The sequence below is a fragment of the Bactrocera tryoni genome, unplaced genomic scaffold (genome assembly GCF_016617805.1).
Source record: "Bactrocera tryoni isolate S06 unplaced genomic scaffold, CSIRO_BtryS06_freeze2 scaffold_11, whole genome shotgun sequence".
In the NCBI taxonomy this organism is placed as follows: Eukaryota; Metazoa; Arthropoda; class Insecta; order Diptera; family Tephritidae; genus Bactrocera; species Bactrocera tryoni.
The window spans coordinates 12726684-12751480 of NW_024395824.1; the positions used below are offsets into that span (position 1 = coordinate 12726684).

Sequence of the window (24797 nt, forward strand, 5' to 3'; positions counted from 1 at the left end):
ACAAACGAAATAAGGCAACACGAGATATTCAACATGCATGTTGTGTAGAAAAATATTGAAAACCATCCATGCAAATGTTGCTAACGAATTTATTATTACTCAATACCCACTTATTTTTTTAACATTGTTTTTAACTGTTTTTTATCATATAATTTCCCCAATCACCTTTTTCTTACACAAATATGAATGAGTGGACTAAAACCATCAAGATAGTTTCTACCACCGACATTTACGTATTTAAATGAGATGTGTGCGCACGTGGACAGTCAAAGCGTAGCTACATTATTTAGAAAAAATCATGAAATTTTGTCAGTATACATAAACATATTTGTATGCATATTCATATCTTTGTTACAACAAAATAAAATTTGTAGTTGTCATGTATGAATTTTGTGTCATCATGACACAATGAAGTTGTAGTGAATAAATACACAATGCAATATTACCGGCGTTAATATCCATATACACATACATCTATCCAATTATACGCAAGGAGATAAAAAGTGATGATATAATAGTTTACTTAGCCCATTAATACCGTTTTCACTATTAGTGCTCATCGCTTCTGCTAACAACTTCTCCAATTTATAAAATTATATTGCAGAAGGTATTTATCGCTAAAATACATATTGACTTGTATCACAATTATATATGTATGTAAACACCACATTCATTTATTTCCACAAAATAGTTCTAATTGTATCTATATGTACATCATTACCAATTTGCAAAAGAATGTCAAAAACACTATATTATTGAAACATTTTTGGGACAGCAACTAGGAGACACTAACTAAGCGCAACAGTAAAGCATTTGTTGAAGCAGAACAAGAAATTTTAATGCTGCATACAGCACAAAAAAAAATGTAGGATCACTCTCAATTATGCACTCAACTGTTCACTACACAGAGCAGAATACAGCATAGTCGATTAAAAGTTCGTGATACGACAAATTTTTTAATCATCGTTCAAAGTAGCATACGTATGTATTTGTGTATATATGGTTGCACACCTATACAAGTAGTTAGATATTTTGTAAGATAAAGAAAATTCTAAATCACCAACGTGACAACTAAATTATAAAACTTATGAAGAAAAAATTTCAAATTTTAAGCATTACTAAATCAAATATGAAAAATTAAATATTTTTTCGTTTCAGTATTTGCTTTAAAATTCTCTGGATATTTTTATTATGGCAATTATTCCGATTTCGAATATATTTCAGGAAATCATCTGCAAACCAGGTTTACATAAGACATTTTAGATACTATCAGCATCAAAAGAAAGCATACACCTAATACATTTCACCCTCAATTTCAGTATAAAAACATATTTTTCTTACAAAAAATTAACAGCATTCCAAAAAAATTCCATAAAAACAAAAACAACGTGAACAAAACCAAATATACTCAGAATTTCAGACGTAAAAGCCAAGTCTACTTCACTTGAGGTAAGAAAACTAGTGGTATATTTTAAGAAAGGGGGAAATCTTTACGGGTAATTGCTTCGATAATTGGAAAAGGTACAGTGAGAAAAAGAAATTATTGATAAGTGAAAAACGGTAGGTGCATTAGAAGATCGACCACGTTACCAAAACGGCTCAGTAATAAAGAATTACGATCAGTTTGATCCTACTGTTACTACCGTAAAAAAAAGGATTCATAACATCCGGACTTAACGTTAGAGCCAGAACGATCAGGTAAGCATTGCATGCAAATGGTCTTTGGTTATGTATTTTATTCTGATGAAAACAACTTCGAAGTTTTCTTAAAGAAAATTAAAGTTTAGAGAAACAAAAAAACATTTATGTGAAACCCAGTCTCATAAAGTTATAAGTTAAAACGATCCGAAAACATAGCGTTCAGAGTTGTATTTGCGTAAACTTATTTTAGTATGCAATCCAACAACAAATTTTTTAAACTAGTATAAAAATTTATGATTTTATGATTTTACGATGCTTTATGACACGTTGTGAGTATCCCAATTATATCCGCTGTAAAGCATGGTTGAAGTTCGGTGATGGTTTGGGGGGTGCGAGGCGACAAGTGGAGGGGGCAGGATGCTGTTTATTGATAGCACAATGAACAAAACTGATTATCTTAACATTTTTAAAGAAGCATACGGCAAGAATAGTAAAGGAATGATTGCTTTACCGTACTCCTAAACCACAATGACCTTAACCCTATAGAGCATCAGTGGAAACATTTGGACTGTTAAATAAGGAAAAGGGGTATTAAACCAGTTCTCTGAAGAACATTTTACAAGAGGAATATTTCAAAATTTCCCCGGAAGTAGTGTCAAATTTAGTAGGATCAATGCCAAGGAGGTTGGAAGCAGTTATAAGTAAAAAAAAAGGAAAACAATCAAAGGATTAGCTTAACATTTTTTTTTTAATTTTTCTTATATTGTACACTAGGGTGATTCAAAAAAAAATTTTTTTTTCGTTTGGTACTCGGAAAAAAAGGTTCCTAGACACCTCTAAGAAAGCCTCTCCAAGCATGAGTTCTTAATTGTAACGGGAAGGTCCTCCTACATATAGTTTTCTATTTTTTCTTATTATCAGATAGAAAAATGTATATCTCGCTTCAAACTACTTGAATAACTATCTTGTTCTTTAGATTTTGTAGGAAATTGAATGCTCTACAAAAAAGATCTGTGCTGATTTTTTCGTAAACCCAACCGTTTAAAGGATATTAACAGTTAAAGTTTAATTATTTTTGGGAAAATTTTTTATTTCTTATGAATTTTATAACTCAATGAAAAAAATTATTATTATTATTATTATTGTTTTGTAGGAAGTTTAGTGCTCTATAAAAATGGTCTTCTATGATTTTTCGATTAAGTTAAGCGTTTACGAGATATTCATCGTCAAACATCAATGCATATTAAGGTGGACAAAAAAATTTTTTTTCGTTTGATACTCTAAAAAAATAGGTTCCTAGACACCTCTAAGAAAGCCTCTTCAAAAACTTATGAGTTTCATCATTCATAACGATTTTTTTCATTGAGTTATAAAATTCATAAGAAATAAAAATTTTCCCAAAAATAATCAAACTTCAACCGTTAATATCTTTTAAACGGTTGTGTTTACGAAAAAATCGTGGAGACCTTTTTTGTAGAGCATTCAATTTTCTACAAAATCTAAGGAACAAGATATTTTTTCTAGTAGTTGGAAGCGAGATATAAATTTCTCTATCTGATAATAAGAAAAAATAGAAAACTGTATGAAAGTGTTCCATTGAGACAAGGCCACATCGATAGTGCCTTGCCAGATGCTCTGGCAGCTTGGTAGGAAGATTCTTATAGTCTGCACCAAGTGATTAAAACTTGTCTGTAGCGAATGACTTTACTGAAGAAAAAATTTATTCCAGAGAAGCGAGTATCTAATTTTTTGCCCAATAGTGACAAAGGGTTCTATAAGAGTGTCATTATAAAAGTACCTTAAAAACAAGAAAAAACGTTAATTTCGGTTGCACCGAAGCTAAATACCCTTCACAGGTGCATTTCTGTTAGTAACTATGTGTTCAGTTTGTATGGCAGCTATATGCTATAGTTAACCAATCTGAACAATTTTTTCGGAGATTACATTGTTGCTTTAGAAAATAATATACATATACCAAATTTCGTGAATATATCTTGTCAAATGTGAAAGTTGTGCATACAAGAACTTGATTCCGATCGTTCAGTTTGTATGGCAGCTATATGCTACAGTTAACCGATCTGAACAATTTCTTCGGAGATTATATTGTTGCCTTAGAAAATAACATATACCAAATTTCGTTAATAATGGGTTGTCAAAAAAGTCTTGCGGTATTCTTATTGAATTTTTTTTTTATTGAAATGAATTTTTGATGACTCATGCCCAGCTCTTGACCGATGCTACGGCTGCTACTATGCCGGTCTCTTTCGACCAATTCAGCGATTTTATCGCAATTTTCGACGACAGGCCTTCCGGAGCGTGGCGCATCTTCGACCACCTCTACACCAGAACGAAAACGTTGAAACCATCGTTGTGCGGTGGAAATAGAAACTGTATCGGGTCATAAACTGCACAAATTTTATTGGCGGCTAGAGATGCATTTTTGCCTTTATCGTAGTAGTACTGTAAAATATGCCGTATTTTCTCTTTATTTTGCTCCATGTTTGCGACGCCATAACTCACGAACGACTTAAAAGAAACGACAATCAATCAAACACGTGTTAGCGCGTGAAATGTTTCGAAAAAAGGATAGCATGACCCGATGCGACGAATAAAACTAGAAGTACGCGCTTTCAGCGCCAACTAGCGAAAATACCGCAAGACTTTTTTGACAACCCATTATATCTTATCAAATGTGAAAGTTGTGCATACAAGAACTTGATTCCGATCGTTCAGTTTGTATGGCAGCTATATGCTATAGTTAACCGATCTGAACAATTTCTTCGGAGATTACATTGTTGTCTTAGAAAATAATATATACCAAATTTCGTGAATATATCTTGTCAAATGTGAAAGTTTTCCATACAAGTGGTTCGCGTGGTTTTTGTATCAGTTTGTTGAAATATTGCATTCTTTTGAGGTGGTCATTCAAATAGCACAATTTTTGAAAGTGAAAATCAAACGTGACTTTTTATAACAAATTAAGGCTGTCTACAACAAAGTGAGTTAATTCAAGTGAAAATGGGCCGTGGTAAGCACTGTACTCCGGAAAAACGACGTGTTATGCAGAATATGGAGAAATCCGGGAAAACTGTTGCCGAAATTGCTGTTTAATTGAATTGTTCCCGGAAAATGGTTTATAATGACCTTGAACTCATTAAAGCTAATGAAATCTATTTGACCAAAAACAAAAAAAAAACTCCAACCACCGCGAAAGACAACAATTACTGAAGATAGAGCCATAGTCCGGAAAAGCAAGGCCTAACCGTTTGAAGTCTTCAAGACAAATAATGCAGGAAATCAATGAAGAATTAAATATATCGCGGAAGACTGTTGGAAGACGTTTAAATGATGCACAACTTTTTGGGCGCCTGAGTCGTAAAAAACCACTCCTGTCAAAACGGCACATCCGAAATCGGCTATGTTTTTTGGAAAAATGTACTATGGACGGATGAAACTAAAATTAATAGAATGGGCCCTAATGGAAAAAGTACTGTTAATCGTCCTAAAGGTCAATCGTTGAATCCCAGGTACACAAAAAAGACGATAAAACACGCAGGCGGAAATATTATGGTATGGGATGCCTTTTCCTGGCATGGCGTGGTCCCAATTATTCGCATTAACGGAAAAATGGATCGGTATCAATATTTAGACAAATTAGGGAACGAAATGAAACCATTTGTTTTTAATTGCATGCCCCTTCGCTGGACTTTAATGCAGGATAACGACCCTAAGCATACAGCGAAGGTCACAAAGGATTGGCTAATGAAAGAAAAAATAAATGTTTCGGATTGGCCAGCGCAAAGCCCTGACCTTAATCCAATAGAAAACCTGTGGAACGATGTTAAAATTAAAATTGCGCCTAAAAATTTCTCAAATTTTGAGCATTTATGGGAAGGTATTAAGGAAGCTTGGTACTCCATCCCAAAGGAGAGGTGCGAGAAGCTTGTAGAAAGTATGGTACGCAGATGTAATGTCAAGTTTTTCAATTAATATTAATTATTCGTGAGTTGCTATTTGTTATTTTTTACTTAAATGGATAATAAACAAGTAACGATATTTTTAGCCCTTTTTAGCCTTTTAAAGAACTTTGTCAATTGTATAAGCTCTTTTTGCTTCTTATGATTATGTGTGCCAATTGCGGTTGACTGTCCATGCATGCTCTAACTTGAGTAAAAATTTACATATCTCGATGAAACTTGGTATGTGGGTTGCTTAGTACAAAAATCGAGTTCGTAGATGGGCGTAATCGGACCACTGCCACGCGCACAAATCGCTAAATTAAAATATAAAGCTGTAATTTGGTACAGAGGATCGCAGTTACAAAGGGCACTTGTGGACAAAAGTTTTTGGAAAAGTGGGAATATCTGCTAAACCACTAAAGCTACAACAACCAAATTTGCTGAGTACAAATCTTATAAGATCTTCTACTGTTAAAATGGATTAAATTGGAGGATAACCCCGCTCACTTCCATATAACGGTACTGTTAAAAACTACTAAAAGCACGATAAATCAATAACTAAATACGCCAGAGACATCAATTTTACCACCACGATGGGTTGAGAAAACTTTATGTTACCCTGTAAAAATTGGACGATAGGCGTGGCGCCGCCCAATTTCAGGTGAAATCCCATTTACCGGGACCCAACCCACCCATTTCGCCAAAATTTAGTATATGACATTCTTCTTACATTTGTATGCCACATTGTTAAAATGGACGAAATCGAACAACAAACACGCCTACTTCCCATATAGCACAATGTTAAATTCCACTTGATTCGTTCAGTTTCCAGTACACAAATCAAAAAGCAATATATACAACGGGATAAAACTTTGCATGAATAATGTTTTTAGTGTGTGCCACCTTACGACCAAAAATTGTTTAAATCCAATAAAAACTGTTGATCGTTGTATAGTTGACTTGATGAAAATGGCGGTCAATGTGTGATATATATACTGGAATTAAGGGACAATCCTTCTCTGATAATGGTATGTCTGTATGTCAAAAATGGGTTGGATCGGACCATATAATTAATATAAAGATTTTCGAACTTTGAGGTGACTTTGTACCGCACATATGTGAGACAGGAAGTCGGAATCACTGCACTTGTTTTTTCGCCTTGGGAATCACGTGTAACTCGATATAGAGTTTTTTCTTTTCAAATAATCTAATTTAATAATAATAATATTTCAAATTTAATACGAGCCTGTTTTTTTATTAACGGTGAATTTTTGTGCCAAAAATGGATAAAATGTGGTGAAAACTTCCCATAGCCCCCATATACCTAATATCATAATCAGATCATCCGGTTGACTTACTCCTTAAACTCAGAATGGTAAAATTATGTTCGATAAAAATCATATACAAGCTCACACGTAAAACAACGGAACATGATGATAGAGCCATCATCAGAAAAAGGTAGGCTGATCCTTTCGTATCTTCTCGAGAAATCACGGCTGAAATAAATTAGGAATTTATGTTTGGCGTATCAAGTAGACTTATACGAAGGACTTTTAGTGACGTTCAATTGTTTGGACGAATAAGTGAAAAAAAACATTGCACAGCTGATCTTTGTCAATGAACATTGAGTAAACGTTGTAGAATTTTGGAAAAAGTACTTTGAAGCGTTAAAACAAAGGTGAATCGTATTGGATCCGATGACAAACCAGTTGTCCATCGTCCCCGGTGTAGGCCATATAACTCCAGAAACACCACAAAAACCGTTAACACGTTCGCGGCGTACGCAAAAAATTTTAGGTAGCTGCAAAAATATATAGGCAATTATTTTTTAAACTAGTTGTAATATCTGAAATCTAATTAGACATATATTATAAGAGTTTGTAAATACACGGAGAAAAGATAAAATAATATGAAAGTATCTAGTGAACCAATTGTTCATTATTTTGAAATGTGTATTAATTACAAAAACTTAAGATTGTATAAAACTAAATGAATAAAAATTGGCTTTAAAATTTGAATGCTATAGCATTCACGTCATTTTGCATCAGTATGAAAATGAATGCTATAGCATTCACGTCCGTTCTGGGTACGCCGTTGGACCAGAGATGGAGGCTGAGGAACTTTGGACTGGGATCGAAGGTGCATGGTACGCAAATCCACAAAGTAGGTGCCAGAAATTAGTGGAGAGTTTGTCCCGACAATGTCAACACTTTTGAAAATAAACTAAAGCAATAAGATTTAAAACATTTCTTATAAATATACAAAAAAAATAGTGTGCTACTGCTATGTTGAAACCGATTGAGTTTTTTTAAATAAAAATTGAAAAAATGTTTTTAAATTTTTGTACACAACTTACTAATTCCACAATTTATACTATGCTATTAAAAAAGGATTTTTATTACATTACATGCTCAAAGTGTGCTATTTATCTGTCCATGACTCTATATATTTAGGTCACATACCATCACCACCTTAATGAAACTCAGAATCATCCTTACAATATTGCCAAACATACGTAAAATCGGCTCAATAATTCCCATATGCCAAAGATAAAAGCTTCAAACTTCCGGTTGGTCTTATACTATATATATCAGTCCATATATAAGATATAGCAAAATTAACTGAACGAGTATTGTTGGTCATTTTAATTTAATTTACTTCTAAAATTGTTTGAAAATATGTTCGCGAGTATACCAACACCTCTTTTCGATCCCAATATGCTTTGTATAGTGATTTCTGACGGTTTGGAGTACACAAATGTGTGATTTTAAATTAAATTAACGCTTTAGCATTGGATATAGACCTTATTTTAAATCCCATTATCTTGATATAATTCATCCCGATCTTCTGGTTGAGGTTTTTCCACATCAGCTCTTCTTCTTCTTTACTGGCGTAGACACCGCTTACGCGTTTATAGCCGAGTTAACAACAGAACGGCAGTCCTTTCTCCTTGTTTGCTATGTGGCGCCAATTAAAGTTTTCAAGCGAGCCAGGTCATTCTCCGTCTGGTCTTTCCAACGGAGTGGAGGTCTTCCTCTTCCTTGGGATTGGATTTCGCGGCTGACATTATTGTTGATGTTGATGCTGGTTTGGCGCATGGTGAATATCTGGTCGGTTGTTGATTTTCCAGGTCTAAAGCCACATTGATAAGCTCCAATCAGTTTCATGACGGTGGGCTGTAGTCTTTCACACAATACGCTCGAAAGAACCTTATTTGCGATGTTGAGGAGACTTATCCCACGGTAGTTGGCGCTGATTGTGGGGTCTACTACCTTTTTGTGGATTGGGCAAAGCACACTTAAATTCCAATCGTTGGATATGCTTTCGTCCGACCACATCCTTCAAAGAAGCATGCTTCTTATCAGTTCTTTGTCGCCGTGTTTGAATACCTCGGCCAGCAATCCATAAGCCTCCGCCGCTTTGTTGTTCTTTAGGCGGGCAATAGCTATTCGGACTTCTTCATGGTCGGGCAATGGAACGTCTGCTCCGTCGTCATCGATTGAGGAATCGAATTCACCTTCCCCTGGCGTTATACTTTCACTGACATTCAGCAGGCTGGACAAGTGTTTTCGCCATAATTTAAGTAGGGGTTCTACAAGAGTATCCTTTGGTCGAGAAGCCTTTTATTAGTCGCCGCATCTTTTCGTAGAATTTACATTACCCCTGTGGGCAAGCTTGCTAAGCTCTTCATACTCACGCATTTCGGCCTATCTCTGTTTTTGTCTGCAACTGCGTCTCGCTTCCCTCTTCAACTCTCGGTATTTATCCCATCCCGAACGTGGACGAATGCAACGTTGCGAGGAAGGCAGTCTGCTTTCTCTCCACTGCAACATGGCCCTCCTCATCGTACCAGCTTATCTTTTGCGTTTTCCTAAAACCAATACTTTCGATTGCAGCTGTAGGTAAGCATCTTGAAAAGCCGTCCCACAGTTCCCTTATACCGAGTTGTTGACGAATGCTCTCAGAAAGCAGGAATACAAGTCCAGTAGAAAATCGGTCGCCTGTCTGTTTTGATTGTAGCTTCTCGATGTCGAACCCTGTTGACGTACATTTTTGGCTGCACTGAGGGGGGTGCATATCTTGGCTGCAACAAGATAATGGTCCGAGTCGAGGTTAGGACCTCGGAGCGCACGCACATTAAAACACTGGAGACGGGTCTTCCGTAAATCAACCCATTTGGGGATGTTTCTTCATGAAGGCTTCATTTACCGACCATTGTGCCACAGATACCTTCCTTGGCCACCCTGGCGTGGCGGGGACAGCACTCGTATGTGCGTTCCAAGCGCGCATAGACGGCGTCTTTGGTCACATCGTTTTATTGAACAGTTCGCTTTGTTGCGGATTGTGGCTAGACGTTCATTCCTCGGGGTGAATGACAGTACTCAACGACGGAGTCTTTCTCCCACCACGAATCCCACACCGAATTTGCGCTCTTTTATATGGCCACAGGGGGCCTATTCTGTAACTCGATTCGAAAAACAATTTACTCGAATTCGGATTTTTCATATTCTGTAATTCGATTTTCGGATTTTCAAGCCAATTTTCGAATAAAATATTCGTTAGCTTTTGAGTTGTAGAAAGCAAAAACGAAAATTGTACGTATTTACTCTGGCACAGGGTGGTACAACTGTCGTATAATTATAAAGTAGATCCGAATTTCGAATAGAATACATTTTCGAATCGAGATACAGAATAGGGCCCCTGTAGTAAATGCCACATAGCATTCTAACGTTTCTCGGACGGCGGTGATGTCAGCGTTCAAGGTTCCAGGTGCATGCCCTTAAATCGTTTAAATCGTTATTCGTAACGCGTTTGCCATGGTCGTTTCTCAACCGAGGCTGTTAGTAATTTTTCATTGCGGGCATTTTTTACGTGGCTGGTCCCAAACCCTGCGTGAAAAGGATGTTTCGCCTTCTCACTTTAGCTCGCCTTCAAACGAATTTTCTTTTGCTACCTAGAGATACTTGGTCTAGGACCGGAAGTTGTGAGCTGCTTGAGTCATATGTACAAGAATCGTTTTTGGCCCCTCCCAAGTGAATGGCAATCAGAGAACTTTTCTCACTTGCGTGAACTTCTACACATGACACCATCCGCATCAACTCAGTATATTAAATTTAGCCACTATTCTTCTGTTCAATATGCTATGAACCATATAAAATATACTAGGGAGATCGGCCGCGAGTTGCTGTGGTATACATTTTTATATACTATTATTCATATAAAAAACTATTTAATACAGTGAAAATTTTATTTACGAATAAAGGCGAAAACGTTTTTGACAGTAAAAGAATCCAAGGGATTGTACTTTAGGTTTAATTTTGAATATGTTCATACAAATAAATTTCATTGCAAAAAATAACGAATTGAACGCTGCTTTCTCAATGTCTGGTTAGCAGCCTTTCTGCCCAGTTAATAAGAGCTGTCCGCTTAATAAATTGTACTTAATAAACATTAACAATGTGCATGGTTAATAGAGATGTCCGCTTAATAGAGCGTCAATTTAATAGAGCTTTCGCTGTATTTTTAATTTATGAATTGTTTTTACTATCCTATCTTCTAAGTTGGTTTGGACTGGACACAGTGCGCTAAATTTTTAGTCTTATTCGATTTCAACCGCAAGTCGCAAAAGTGGATAAGTCTTCTAAAAAATCCTTAGAATAACAGTAACAATATGTTATGAATATAAATACAATGAGCGGTCTCTAAAAGAATTTTGGTGCCGTTAGCGGAAAACATGATTTTCTATGGCTGTAAGCAATCGCAAACCAGCGACCATGTCAGGAAGGTAGTTTCCAAGCACCCTAAAACTGATTTCAGTATTTTTGCCCCTTTCTTTCGATTTTAAAATAAAACTCCGTCCTGAATGGGTTAAAGCCCTCGAGTACCAAGAGGTGTTACCTTCGGAATAGCACATACATGTTCGCGTTATATCGTGTCAGACAGCATCTCATTGAGATTTTTGTCAGTGTTGCTACTCACCGAGCTAAACTATGAGATCGGTGTATAAAATCAAAAATTAAATTCAAAGCCGGTAAGGCAGAATTGGCTTAAGAGATGTTATCTAATACGTTGTAATCGTATTTATCTAAATACATATACATATATATTTCTTTATATATAAAAAGTAAGTGCCACGTTGTTTGTCCGAGATAAACTCCTAAACTTGTGAACCGATTTTATTTTTAACTAGAGGACCCGTCCACGCTTTACTGTGGCTGATACATAGATGGTACCACTAATACCATGTATATGATTAGTCAGCCCCTATCTTTAACAGATACGTATACAAATTTGGCAACTAAGGAACTATTAGTTAATAAGATATAGCATTTTAGGTAAAGCAACTTGTGTTAGTTTACAAAAAAGTGGATAAAAAAGTTGATAAATAATTGCTTTTTGGTGGAAAATACTGTTGAATTTGAGCTCTGCACCAAAAGTAATCAACCGTTGAAAAGATATTTGATAAGTTGGAAAGAGGTGAAATAAGCACCGAGGACAATGAAGGCAGTGGACGTCCTAAAAATTCGAAAGCTCTGAGAAAGTGGGTGTCGCGCAAGTTCATCACAAAGATTTGATTTGAAGAGTGTTATGTGCTCTTTAATGGTAATAAAACCGAATTTTTGTGTCGGTGTAACAAAGGAAAATGGTTCCACCATTTTACACTGAGTTCAATAAACAGCCTAGTGGACTGCCCATTATGAACAATCCTCAAGCATGCAAAGACCAAAAAGTCTGCTGACAAGGCTATTGAATCAGTTTGAGATCAGGGTTGCAGGTAGTATAATGTTCATCGAATGATTACTGAGCCAGATATTATCCATTGTTTGGTTGGTTGCAGTTCAATTCTACCATTCCCAATCAGGGGTGTTGTGGAATCCAAAACAGAATTGCTATAAGTAGTCAGAATTGCAAATCAATTTTTATTTTCATTGGTGTCACGGAATCTGTTTGGATTTTTGTCTTTTCGAACATACGCAAAACCAATATTCGAATACGCGGTTTAATAATGTGACCAAACTTGCAAATGAATACATTTGGAAAACATCCTATTTAAATTTTTAATGAGTTCCGATTTAAAGGAAGAATTTAGGAGATAACATTTATCGAATGAATAACGACGCATTTCTTTAAGGGGGGAGCCTGCTTTAGAAGCTTCAGAAAATCGATTTTGGTAAGATCTCTTAAAAATTATCTAATATGTCCCCAAAGTTATAGATGGAAATTCGAATTGTCGAAGCTAGAAGAGAAATAGTGACTGAGCGCCTAGCAGATATATGAGCGTTTGTGTAGAAAGCAAAAACTTTGACTTTGATTTTTACGATTTTTCTTAATTGGCGGGCAAAATAGAAAAAAAACTTGACGTCGTATGGAATTAGGGCCAAGTTTATTATCTTTGGCATAAAATTATCTTCTATTTAAACTAAAAAAAAGTTATGTTTGAACATATGTTTTAACATAATGTACAATTTTTTGGTCAAACCCTACTTTTTTTCACCACAAAACCCTCAAAAAAAAATCGATTTTTAGAGCCTATAAAGCAGGCTCCCCCCTGACATATCCGCATTTTTTTCTAAAAGTCAATAATTAACACATTTCGTGTTTTATTCTTATGTTTTCTCCTATAGAAATAAAGATAAATTAATTTGTTACAATAAAATAACTTTATTTCTTAACTTACATTTCAAATCTGTCAGCGACTATCTTCTTGCTTTGTTGCAGTTTCCGACAACTATCAGATTCCACAACACCTCTGTATATTTAGAAATTGTATTATTTTTGAGGATCAGTTTGAATTGTGCGCATATACTTCATCGTTTCCGTTTAAATATTGCACTGCTTTGTCCAATGCTTCGAAAATATTTGTGAATATATCAAATTATAATATACCTTCTTATCAACACTGCAGTTATTCCGCTATTTTTTATGTTAGATGGTAGGCACCTTGTCGCGGTGCAGGGGCTTAGGCGCAAGGCATACCCGGCGCCCCCCAATCCTGCGCGGTTGGTGCTGTTAAGCACGGACCACGCGGGATGTCGGATGCCGCATGCGTGCGCTAACCAAGAGCTACCACCTCCTTATCCAGGGTGTTATGCGACTCCCGTGCCCATTGGAACTTTGCAGCCAGGAGGTTAATGTGGCTGTATTCTAATGGAGCCTTCCCAACACCGGGCCGGATTGGGAAGTAACGGTGGCCTTACCGCGTCAAGGGGCTCTGGCGTGGCGGACCTTTCAGTTCCCCATAAAGAACACAGACCCGACAGCTCACCCTGTTTGAGCCAAGGGTCGAAAGAACAGGATGGATACCAACAACAACAAAACAAACATAAACAATGGACTTGATGACGGACAAGGGCGACGACAAAGGACAACGATAGCGGATAATAAGAAGGAGATCGAGGCAGTGGAAGGTAAGGGGGGTCGAGGGGCTAGGCGGAAGTTTAGCTTTCTCGACGCTCTTACGCCAGAGGAGCGTTCGCTATTCGAGGAGCACGCCAGGGAAGATGAGGACGACGTGCCCTCTTGCAGCGGAGCGCACCTGGTGGCAACGCCTGGTGCCGCTGCAGCGGAGACTAAGGACACCAAGTCCCCCACCGGCAGGTGTAGTGGGTCTGCCTCGAGCGAGTCGCATCAGGCAGAGCCTGACGCCGCAAGAGGGAGAAGGAGGAGAAGGCGCAGAAGAGGTGGGCAACGCCCCCTCCCAGAAGCCGGCAAACCCGGCGGGTGCGACGACCCTCACAGAAAAGGTATGAGTGGTTCTACCATGAAGTGGTACCTACGGCACCTCCGTGACGGGAAAACCCCTGAGGCAGCGTAGGCTCTAGCGAGGAGCAAGGGCCAAGGAAACGACGCGTCTCCGGCAATGGGCAACAACAGCAGCGTGCCAGTTCGCGCGCAAGGCAGCGGTATCAGCCATGGCCAGGTCAGCACAGCTCGGACCGTAAAGCGGGGCGGCAGCAGGGCACTGCCCGCGGGCACGCACGCCTAAGCCGGAAAAAGGAAGAGCGGCCAAATCACGCCGCAGGAGCCCCCCCGATCCAAAAGGGTGCGAGGCATGGATACAAAGGCAGCCGGGGGCCAACCATCTGGACCGGCTTCTCACCGGGTGGAGGAAGGGCGGCGCGGATATGCGGATGCTGTCAGAGGCGTCCGCATGGCTGTCCTGCCTGTCGAATACCCGGCGGAGTCGCTGAAACCGGATGAGCTCACCGTGCTTCAGGACATCCTGATAGACGAGGCGTCCGAAGGAGAGGACTACACGGCGTCCTTCCTGGGCATCGACTTCAGAGGAGGTATGATGCAGGTAGACTGCCTGGACGAGTCGTCCGCCGACTGGCTGAGGGAACACGCTCCAAAGCTGGGAGGCTGGACGGGCCCTGTCCTCTGCATGAAGAGGGTGGAAGATGTGCCTCCTCCCTCGGAGCGGGGACAGGACATACGAGCACGCCCTGAACCTGGTGAGGAACCAGAACCGGGGACTCAGTATCTCGTCCTGGTGTGTTGCAGGCAGCAAAAAGGAGAAGCTAGGTGACATTAAGGGATGGAGGTTACACCTGTACATCAACGATGAGTCATATAAGTATGTCCGGGCCGCGAACTTCCGCCTGTTCTACAGGTATGGCACGGTCGTCATGCGGCCCTACAAGCCTGTTTACACTGCGGGCAAGGAAGCTAAAACGCCTGCGACTCTACAGGACAAGGGCGTCGACAACCCGGCAGTGCCGGAGTCCGCCCCGGAGGAAACAAAAATGGAGGTGGACGAGTTGTCGGAGCAGCCCTGCGGGAGCAAGTCCGGACAGGCAGGGCCAGCAACGACCACTGACGTCCCAGCAGATGGCCGGAACACGGAGCTACCCTCAACGCAGGAGCTCCTAGACGGACTAGGAGGCCCAATGGAAAGCAGTGCGGGTGTCGGTTAGAGGATCTCTCTCTCCTCGAGCCCATTCTATGATGGCCGACGTCATGGAAATTGTCCAAGTGAACCTGCATCATGCGGCGGCAGCCTCAGCTGTCATTACAAGCAGGTTCACTGCGGAGAAACTGGGCGCACTGCTGATCCAAGAGCCTTGGGTCTATAAGGGAGGGATAAAGGGCCTCAAGACGGAGGCAAATAAGGTAATCTGGGACCTCTCTAGCGAGAGGCCTAGGACGTGTATAGTTGGCAGAAGCAATATTGATTTTTTTTGCATTTCAGAGTTTCTGACACAGGTTTTGGTGGCGGTACAGGCCAGGGATACTGAGGGCAAAGACCTCGTCCTGGCCTCAGCATACTTTCCGGGAGAAATAGCAACGGCACCCCCGGAGGCGGTGGAAAGGCTGGTAGAGCACTGCAAACGGCATAAGCTCCCCCTCATCATCGGCTGCGATGCAAACGCTCACCACACAGAATGGGCTAGCACCGACTGCAACGCGAGAGGTGAGTCCCATTAGAATATGTTGTAGGCAGTAATCTAGCGATTGAAAACGTAAGGTGTGAACCCACTTTCGTAACTATTAACAGGAGGGAAGTACTGGACCTCACCTTGAGTAATGAGCCTGCAAATGGATTGGTCTCGCAATGGAGAGTCTCCACGGAGCCCTTCTTGTCAGACCACAGGATTTTAAGGTTCACGCTAAAGGCAGAGGTCAGGAAACTCCCCCCCAGACGTAACCCTCGGAAGGCGAACTGGGATGCCTTCAGGGTTATATTAGGTGAGGAATTGGGCAGGGGGGAGCAGACCGATAACAGCGTGTCAGGCCCAGGCTTGCAGGTTAGGCTATCTAAGCTAAACGAGTCTATCATTAACGCTTATCATGGCAGCTGCCCCCTACAGGTGACCACAGACAGGCGAAACAGTCCCTGGTGGTCCAGGAAACTATCAGACCTCCGGAAAAAAGTACGCAGACTATTCAACAAAGCGAAGCGTATGGGGGTTTGGGAGGAATATAGGAGCTATCTCACTTTATACAATAAGGAGATCAGGTCTGCAAAGCAGGCTAGCTTCAGGAGATTCTGCGAGAACGTTACCTCAACGCCAGAGGCGGCCCGGCTGCATAAAGCTCTGGCTAGAGGCACCAACGACGCAGTAGTAGCAATCAAAAGAGGAGATGGGACATTCACGATCAGCGCAGAGGACAGAGCGACGGAGCTTCTGCGGGCGCACTTCCCGGAGACGGTTCGGGAAGACCAGTGTCTACCTGTGATCGAACACAGGCCATCCCGCGAGGATTGGAGTACCGCCAAACGGCTTTTTACGGCGGACTCGATCCGGTGGGCAATGGCCTCGTTTGAGAGATTCAAGTCTCCGGGAGTGGATGGTATTTTTCCAGCGCTGTTACAACAGGGGGAGCAGTATTTACTGCCTCACCTGATTCGGCTGCTGAGGGAAAGACTCGCATTGGCGTACATCCCTGAAGTATGGAGGACATCGAAGGTGATCTTCATACCCAAGGTGGGTAGGAAAGACTACTCATTGGCGAAATCCTTCAGGCCAATCAGTCTAACGTCTTTCCTACTAAAAACCATGGAGAAGATCGTGGACCATGAAATAAGGTCGACAGTGCTGAAGAGAGCACCCCTGCATGCGGCTCAGCACGCCTACAGAGCTGGTAGATCCACTAACACTGCTCTGTACCAGATAACCTCTGAAATAGAGAGTTCACTGGAGCATGGAGGTGATGCTTTGCGCGTTCTTGGACATCGAAGGTGCCTTTGACAACACGTCTCATTAAAGTGTAGCCAAGGCACTGGAGAAAAGGAATGTGGCAGCACCGGTGCGCAGATGGATTGAATCTGTATTGCGTACCAGAGTTGCTGAGACCACAGTAGGTGACAAAAGGATTCGTCTTGGCACAACAAGAGGCTGCCCACAGGGAGGTGTGTTATCACCCCTGCTATGGAGTCTAGTTGTAGACGACCTGTTAGTACTGCTAACGAACAATGGGATCCGCTGCCAAGGGTATGCGGACGACATTGTAATTATAGCAAGAGGCGAAGACACTCTCTGTGACCTAATACAAAGAAGTCTAAGCCTGGCGAAGATGTGGTGTAAAGAGGTTGAATTAAACATCAATCCCTCCAAGACGACCGTAGTCCCGTTTACGAGAGCAGGTCCTTACCCGGTCTCAGGAATCTTAGACTTGGGGGCAGAGAGATAGGAATGACCGGAAGTGTCAAATACCTAGGCTTAATGCTAGACTCTACGTTGCGGTGGAATCAGCATGTAAACCTGACCCTGGTCAAGGCAACAAAAGCTTTATTGGTGTGCAACCGGCTGGCGGGCAAGTCCTGGGGCTGTAAGCCAAGGATCCTCAGATGGTTGTACACCATGATAGTGCGACCAATAATCACATACGGGGCGGTGGCTTGGGCCTCAATAGCGTCGCAGACTTCGGTTAAGACTAAGCTATCGAAGCTGCAGCGGCTAGCCTGTGTCTGCATGACGGGTGCAATGCGCACCTGTCCAACGGTAGCACTGGAGGTTCTGACGGAGCTTACTCCGCTTCATTTGGTTATCGGTCAGGTGGCCAAGCACACAATTCTGCAAATAACGGCAGAGGGGTGGGGCAAAGGTAGGGTAATCTCGTCCCAGAGGATGGAAAAGATAAGTGGCGATGTACCATCAGCCCTCCTCCCGAGGGACAGCACTACCAAAACAGTTAACTTCAAGAAGTTTAAGGTCACCCTCGGCAGCAAAGGCGAGTGGAATGATTCCAATCTCGAACTGATGCTGAGGAATAGTACGCTAAGGTGGTACACCGACGGATCGAAAATGTCGGAGGGAATCGGTGCGGGGATCGTGGGCCCACGCACTAAGCTCTCCATACCCATGGGAGAGTTCCCAAGCATTTTCCAGGCAGAAGTTTTTGCCATAAGTCGGTGTATAGAAATAAACCTCCATCGCAACTATCGCAATGAGAGAATAGCCATTCTCAGCGATAGCCAAGCGGCGCTAAAAGCGATCGCTTCTTACGAAATCAAAGTGCAGAGAGAGGCTGAACAGCCTTGCAGAACGTAACCAGGTACACCTAATCAAACGCGTGGTATGAGACATGCCAAGTTGCTAATGGGAGGATACAATCTAAGCAGGTTCAAGGTTATAATAAACCTCCCCAGGAACAAGCTCAGGCTACTGGTCGCATGGTATACCGGCCACTGCAAGTTGAATAGGCACCTGTACAACATGGGACTATCCTCTTGCATTAACTGCCGGTTCTGCGACTTGGAGCCTGAAACCCCGGAACACCTGCTGATTGACTGCACAGCAGTCTGTAGACGCAGGACTAAGGCCCTCGAATCAATACTTCCGGATAGGGATCGCATAGCCTCACTAGCACCCGGTAGAATATTGGACTTCATCAATGTGCTGGGGCTAGGTGAGTCTATGTAAGGTAGGAGAGGGCACAATGGACCAAAGATCGCGGTGCATTCCTCATATTAATCAATCAATGTTAGATGTAGGGTTTGGTATGTAATGAATGCATTTGTGTCCTCCGCCCATAATCTAGCAAAGTAGCCCCACTACCTTGATGACGAAAATTTCAATGCCATTTTTTTTTTTTAATATTTAAAATATCTGATCAGTATTACCAATTTACTAAGTATGCATACATACGAAAATTAGTATCCCCGCATTGGCTTTGTTTTATTTTTTTATTATTATTATTATTTTTTTTTTTTTTGAATTAATAAAATATTTAAATGATTCTTACATGTGTTCAGCTTAGGATGTGAAATATAATTTTAATATTTATGAATTGTATTGACTTTTACATAAAGAAATAAAAAATATCCTATGTCCGTCCCCTGGTTCTTAGCTACCTCCCCATTAATGTTCAGCCAAATCTTTTCAGCCGTTCTTGAGTTATAATCATTTTAACAAAGGGCTGGGTAAGCGTTTTAACTAGTTGAACCTTTGATATAATTAAATTAATTTTACATTAATATTAGCTGTAAGAAATATAATATCTTCTAAAATTTCAAATCCCAAATCTGCTGCCAACATCAACATAGGTTGTATCAAATTGTAATAGATTTAAAATAATTCTATTAATCTTCACCTCGACTTAAAAAAAAAGTAAGAAAAAAATATATAGTATGTGAGATAGGGATTGGGATACATTTATTACTTTAAAGGGCTATACCAGTGTGAGACTTTCCAAAAATTTTTTTTTTTGCTTTTTCGTTAGCTTATATGTAGTATATTCAAAAATATCCTGTTAAATCGACAAGGTCTTATCTTGAATAGTTTTTGAATAGCAGCTTTCTAAACAGCGACCGCTCAGAGGTGCAAACATATTTACCCGTAAATGGCACTTTAAACGCGTATTTCTCGAAACATTTTTCAAAATTTGCTGACATCATAACTCAACGAGAAATTGACCGATCGACTTCAAATTAAAATGGGTATAGTTGAATACATTTGCTATACAATGGACTACGAACTTTTTGATTGGTTGAAAATTGTCAATTTGGCATTAAAGAAACGACTATTTTTTTCGTAAAAAAAACGATTTTTTTTTTCAAAACTACGCCATTTTCTTAATTTTTGATATTTTTTAAGGATCGTAGTTCATTGTATAGAAAATATTTTTAAGTGTAATAAACATTTTGAATTTTTTTGTTTCAGCTACTCATTCGACCGGAATCATGCCAGCAGTTGAGGCACTTTTTTGTCGGCACTTCCGCAGACAGCACATAACTCCGTTATTTTTCAATATTTTTAATATAGCTAAAAATATACTTTATTACGTCCATAGAACGTCGAAACTTTCAATCTAGTACTTTCTTTTAAAAAAATTCAAGAAAATCGCCTTATTTTTCATGCGTCACACTGGTATAGCCCCTTAACTCAAACAAATTTTTTCATTTACTCACCTGCAGTGTGCACGGAATTTCCATCCTTTGGATTTATGATAGGAAGAATTCTGAAAAAAAAAAATCATTTGTAAAATAATTTTTAAGATTGGTGTGTAAAAGAAATCCTTGTGTATCCCAAAAAAAAATTTAACCAATTTTAAATTTCTGGTTCAGGCTTAGTTAGCTTTTTCGAAAAGTCGATTTTTTTTTCAATGTACATACATATGTATATTCTCAAAAAATTCCAAGTTTGTCCGTCTTGCATTTCAGTAATTTAAAACACACAAAGTTTTATTTTAATGAAAATATATCTTCGAATTCCACATGAGTTTTTCTCGAAAGTGTTATTTCAGAGTTGGTATGCATAATTTTCATGTACTTGATAATAACTCACTTTTTACTTCGGGGCTTTTGCACCGAAGTCAGGATTTCTACGGAAGGGCCATCAGATATAGCAGACACAATTGGAGTCTGACTAAGAGATCCGTCCCGAGATATGTGTGACATGTCTGAAAAATTATACAGAGTACTGTTAGCTAAGTTCGTCTATGGTCTTAAAATACTTACCCATCATCTCATATGGTATACTACGCAGTTGTTCAGCCATAACAATCGGTTGTTGGACATATATGTTTTGTTCGGTATACTCAATATCTGCACTGGACGATGTCTGTGAAAAACATTTAAATGCAAACATGATTCAAAAAAAAGGAATAGACTCTACCTTTGATCCATCATAATCTTCAAAGATATCCTTATTGGTGTTGGGGTCAATTATTTTGATAGCATGGAGACGTCTACGAGTGGACTTTTGGCCAGCTTGTGTGGGTAATGTCGTTTGTACAACACCAACAATTGACTGAACGGCCACCTGCTGTCCGTTAGTGTTCGGAGCTACGCCTAATACCGTTGGATTAGTTCCAGTTGGGACTGCACTTGCAGATAGCACTGTTCCGGGCGCCAATGGCATTTGTGTTTGTGTTGCGCCTGGTGGTCCCGGCATCGGACCATTCGGACCTGTCATAGTGTTGCTAACACCAGTTGTAACACCAACGGCACCACGCTGTGTAGGAACAGGATAGTACGAGGGATATGGGTATGGATAATTTGGTTGTAATGGTTGTGGGTATTGTGCGTACGATGGCGCAGGAAATGCCTGACGCTGATATTGCGGGAATGGCTGTACAACAACGCTTTGATGCATAGTTTGTGGATACATAGCTGGAATCGGAACATGGCGAGTACCATTGCGAGGTGCTGGACTTGCGGAAGGTCCTCGATATAAACTACCTGCTGAATTTGTATGTACTTGGCTGGAGCTGTTGGTAACAGTCGGTTGAACAAACTATACAAATAAATTCGTTGTATTCGTAAGTAAGAATCAATATAAACATCAACTGAGTATCAATACATAGTATAAAAGAAAATTGATTTTTCTGTCCCTATGTATACTTAAATCTTTAAAACTACGCAACGGATTTTGATGCGGTTTTTTTAATAGGTAGAATGATTGAAGAGGACTAAATAGTGGAGAAACACTGTTATTTTAGAGCTTTCTTATGTGATGTAAATAATTACGTTTTTCCCGCTTCCATCGCAAACGCAGACTGAACCCTACAAAATTTATCAAAATAATGTACAAAGTATTGTATACATTGAAAAGGTCTACAGAAAATTCGGCGATGGTATAATATGTCTATCTCTTATGATTATCCCACAATAGCATTTTTTGTCATTTACTTTTCACGACAAATAATGACTAATTCTCAAAGCGATTTTAATCAATACAGTATTAATCCTTATCCAATTAAATACCTTAAATACATTATAGATTTAATAAATGTAGATCTTTATGACCCTTTACAGCATATGATTTAAGTGCATATATTCGAAGATATTACAGATTTAAAAATTGCGGGACGTAGCGTTTGCGGCGGTACTGGCTGGCCAATTTTCATCATGTGCAGTCCACTAGAATGACCATCGATTGAACTCCATTGTGAAATGTTTCTATTGTTTCACACCGACGCAAAAATTCGTTTTAATTACGATTGAAGAGCACTCAAACATTCTTGAGAATCAGCAATTAGTTGTTATTGTTGGATTATGAACTTACGAGGCACCCACTTTCCACAGGGCTTTCGCCTCTTTAGGGCGTCATTGTTCTCGGTGCTCATTTCGTGTCTTTCCAATTTAGCAAAAATCTTTCCAAATGTGGAATTTCGTAATGCAAAGCCAAAATTCAACACTATTTTTCCCCAAGAATATTAACACACGAAATGGTTTTGCTTTCTTTTTTTTAAACTAACACAAGTTGCTTCACAAAAATGCTATATCTCATTAACTAATAGTCATAATCTAACTAATAGAAATCATACAGATGGTAGTAGTAGTATTATCTATGTGTCAGCCACAGTAAAGCGTGGGCGGGTCCTTTAGTAAATTTAAATACATAATATAAACACAACAAAGATTATATTTGGGTAACTGCAGTTCATTTTTTGAAATTAAGATGATTATACTTTTAATTATATGTATTAATACTAGCCCAACCCATCTTATTTTTATAGAAACGATTCTTTTACATATGGCTCTGGCAGCTCACGACTTCCGGTCTTTAACCAAGTATCCTCTGGGTAGCCTAAGAACATCCGTTTGAAGGCGAGCTGAAGTGAGAAGGCGAATGTCCCCTACATAGGGTTGTGCGCTGGGTTTGGGACCCGCCACGTAAAAAAATAACCCCCAATGAAAAGATACAAGCCTCGGATGAGTGACCCCCATTTTGATAATAAGGGAACTCTGAGACGGCATTACAAACTTCTTTCGTACAGCTGCAACCGAAACCATTGGTTTTCGGAAAATGCAAGAGAACAGCTGATAGGACGAGAAGCGCCGTGTCGCAGCGGAGAGAAAACAAACTTCCTACCTCGCAACGTTACAATCAACCACAACAAGAGCGGGATAGGATAGATACCGAGAGTTGAAGAGAGAAGCGAGACGCATGTGCAGACAGAAAAAGAGAGAGACCGAAATGCGTGAGTATGAAGGGCTTAGCAAGCTGGCCCACAGGGGTAATGTTAAATTCTATGAAAAGATGCGGCGACTAATAAAAGGTTACTCAACCAAAGTATACTCTTGTAGAACCCCCAAAGGTGATCTAGATCATCACCGATGCCCAGAACATACTTAAAATATGGAGGGAACACTTCTCCATCCTGCTGAATGCCAGTGAACGTACAACGCCAGGAGAAGGCGAACCCGACCGTGAAGAAGTTCGAATAGCAATTACCCGCCTGAAGAACAACAAAGCGGCCGGGGCCTATGGAGCATACGAAATGATTGGTATTTAAGAGTGCTATGCCCAATGCATAAAAACACCATGCGCCAAATCTTGGAAAAGATCCGTGAAAGGAGAATCGACACACACCACCTCTTCGTCGATTTCAAAGCTGCTTCGACAGCACGAAAAGGAGCTGCCCTTATGCCGCGATGTCTGAATTTGGTATCGCCGCAAAACTAATACGGCTGTGTAAACTGACGATGAGTAACACCAACAGCTCCGTCAGGATCGGGAAGGACCTCTCCGAGCCCTTCGATACCAAACGAGGTTTCAGACAAGCCGACTCCCTATCGTGCGACTCCTTCAACCTGCTTTTGGAGAAAATAGTTCGAGCTGCAGAACTAAATAGAGAAGGTACCATCTTCTATAAGAGTGTACAGCTTCTGGCGTATGCCGATGATATTGATATCATCGGCCTCAACACCCGCGCCGTTAGTTCTGCTTTCTCCAGACTGGACAAGGAAGCACAGAAAATGGGTCTGGCAGTGTACGAGGGCAAAAAAAAATATCTCGTCATCAAACAAACAGTCGTCGAACTCGCAACTTGTCTCCCACGTCTAGCTTGGAACCACCATCAACACCAACAACAAAGTCAACTTCGAAATCCAACGCAGAATAACTCTTACCAACAGATGCTACATCGGAGTGAGTAGGCAATTGAGGAGTAAAGTCCTCTCTCGACGAACAAAAACCAAACTCTATAAGTCACTCATAATTCCCGTCCTGCTATATGGTGCAGAGGCTTGGACGATGACAACAACTGATGAGTCGAGGTTGCGAGTTTTCGAGAGAAAAATTCTACCAAAGATTTATGGTCCTTTGCGCGTTGACCACGGCGAATATCGCATTCGATGGAACGATTAGCTGCACGAGATATACGACGACATTGACATAGTTCAGCGAATTAAAAGACAGCGGCCACGCTGGCTAGGTCATGTTGTCCGTCTGGACGAAAACACTCCAGCTCTGAAAGTATTCGACGCTGTACCCGCCGGGGGAAGCAGAGCAAGAGGAAGACTTC

General features: G+C 40.3%; 1 protein-coding gene across 6 annotated transcripts in view; it reads right to left on the minus strand.

Moving 5' to 3' along the window:
* The window catches only part of LOC120779457 (eukaryotic translation initiation factor 4 gamma 3), an 85349-nt gene that overhangs the window by 16777 nt on the left and 43775 nt on the right, over positions 1-24797 (minus strand). For 5 of the 6 annotated variants that reach the window (XM_040111717.1, XM_040111720.1, XM_040111715.1 and 2 more), the window contains exons 4-7: positions 21161-21781; positions 21004-21106; positions 20831-20945; positions 20455-20504 (exon numbers count right to left, since the gene is read on the minus strand). In XM_040111717.1, coding sequence (XP_039967651.1) covers positions 20455-20504; positions 20831-20945; positions 21004-21106; positions 21161-21781 — 889 coding nt within the window. Of the gene's footprint in view, positions 1-538; positions 619-20454; positions 20505-20830; positions 20946-21003; positions 21107-21160; positions 21782-24797 lie in introns of those variants that run through there. The other variant, XM_040111721.1, reaches the window with a different exon arrangement.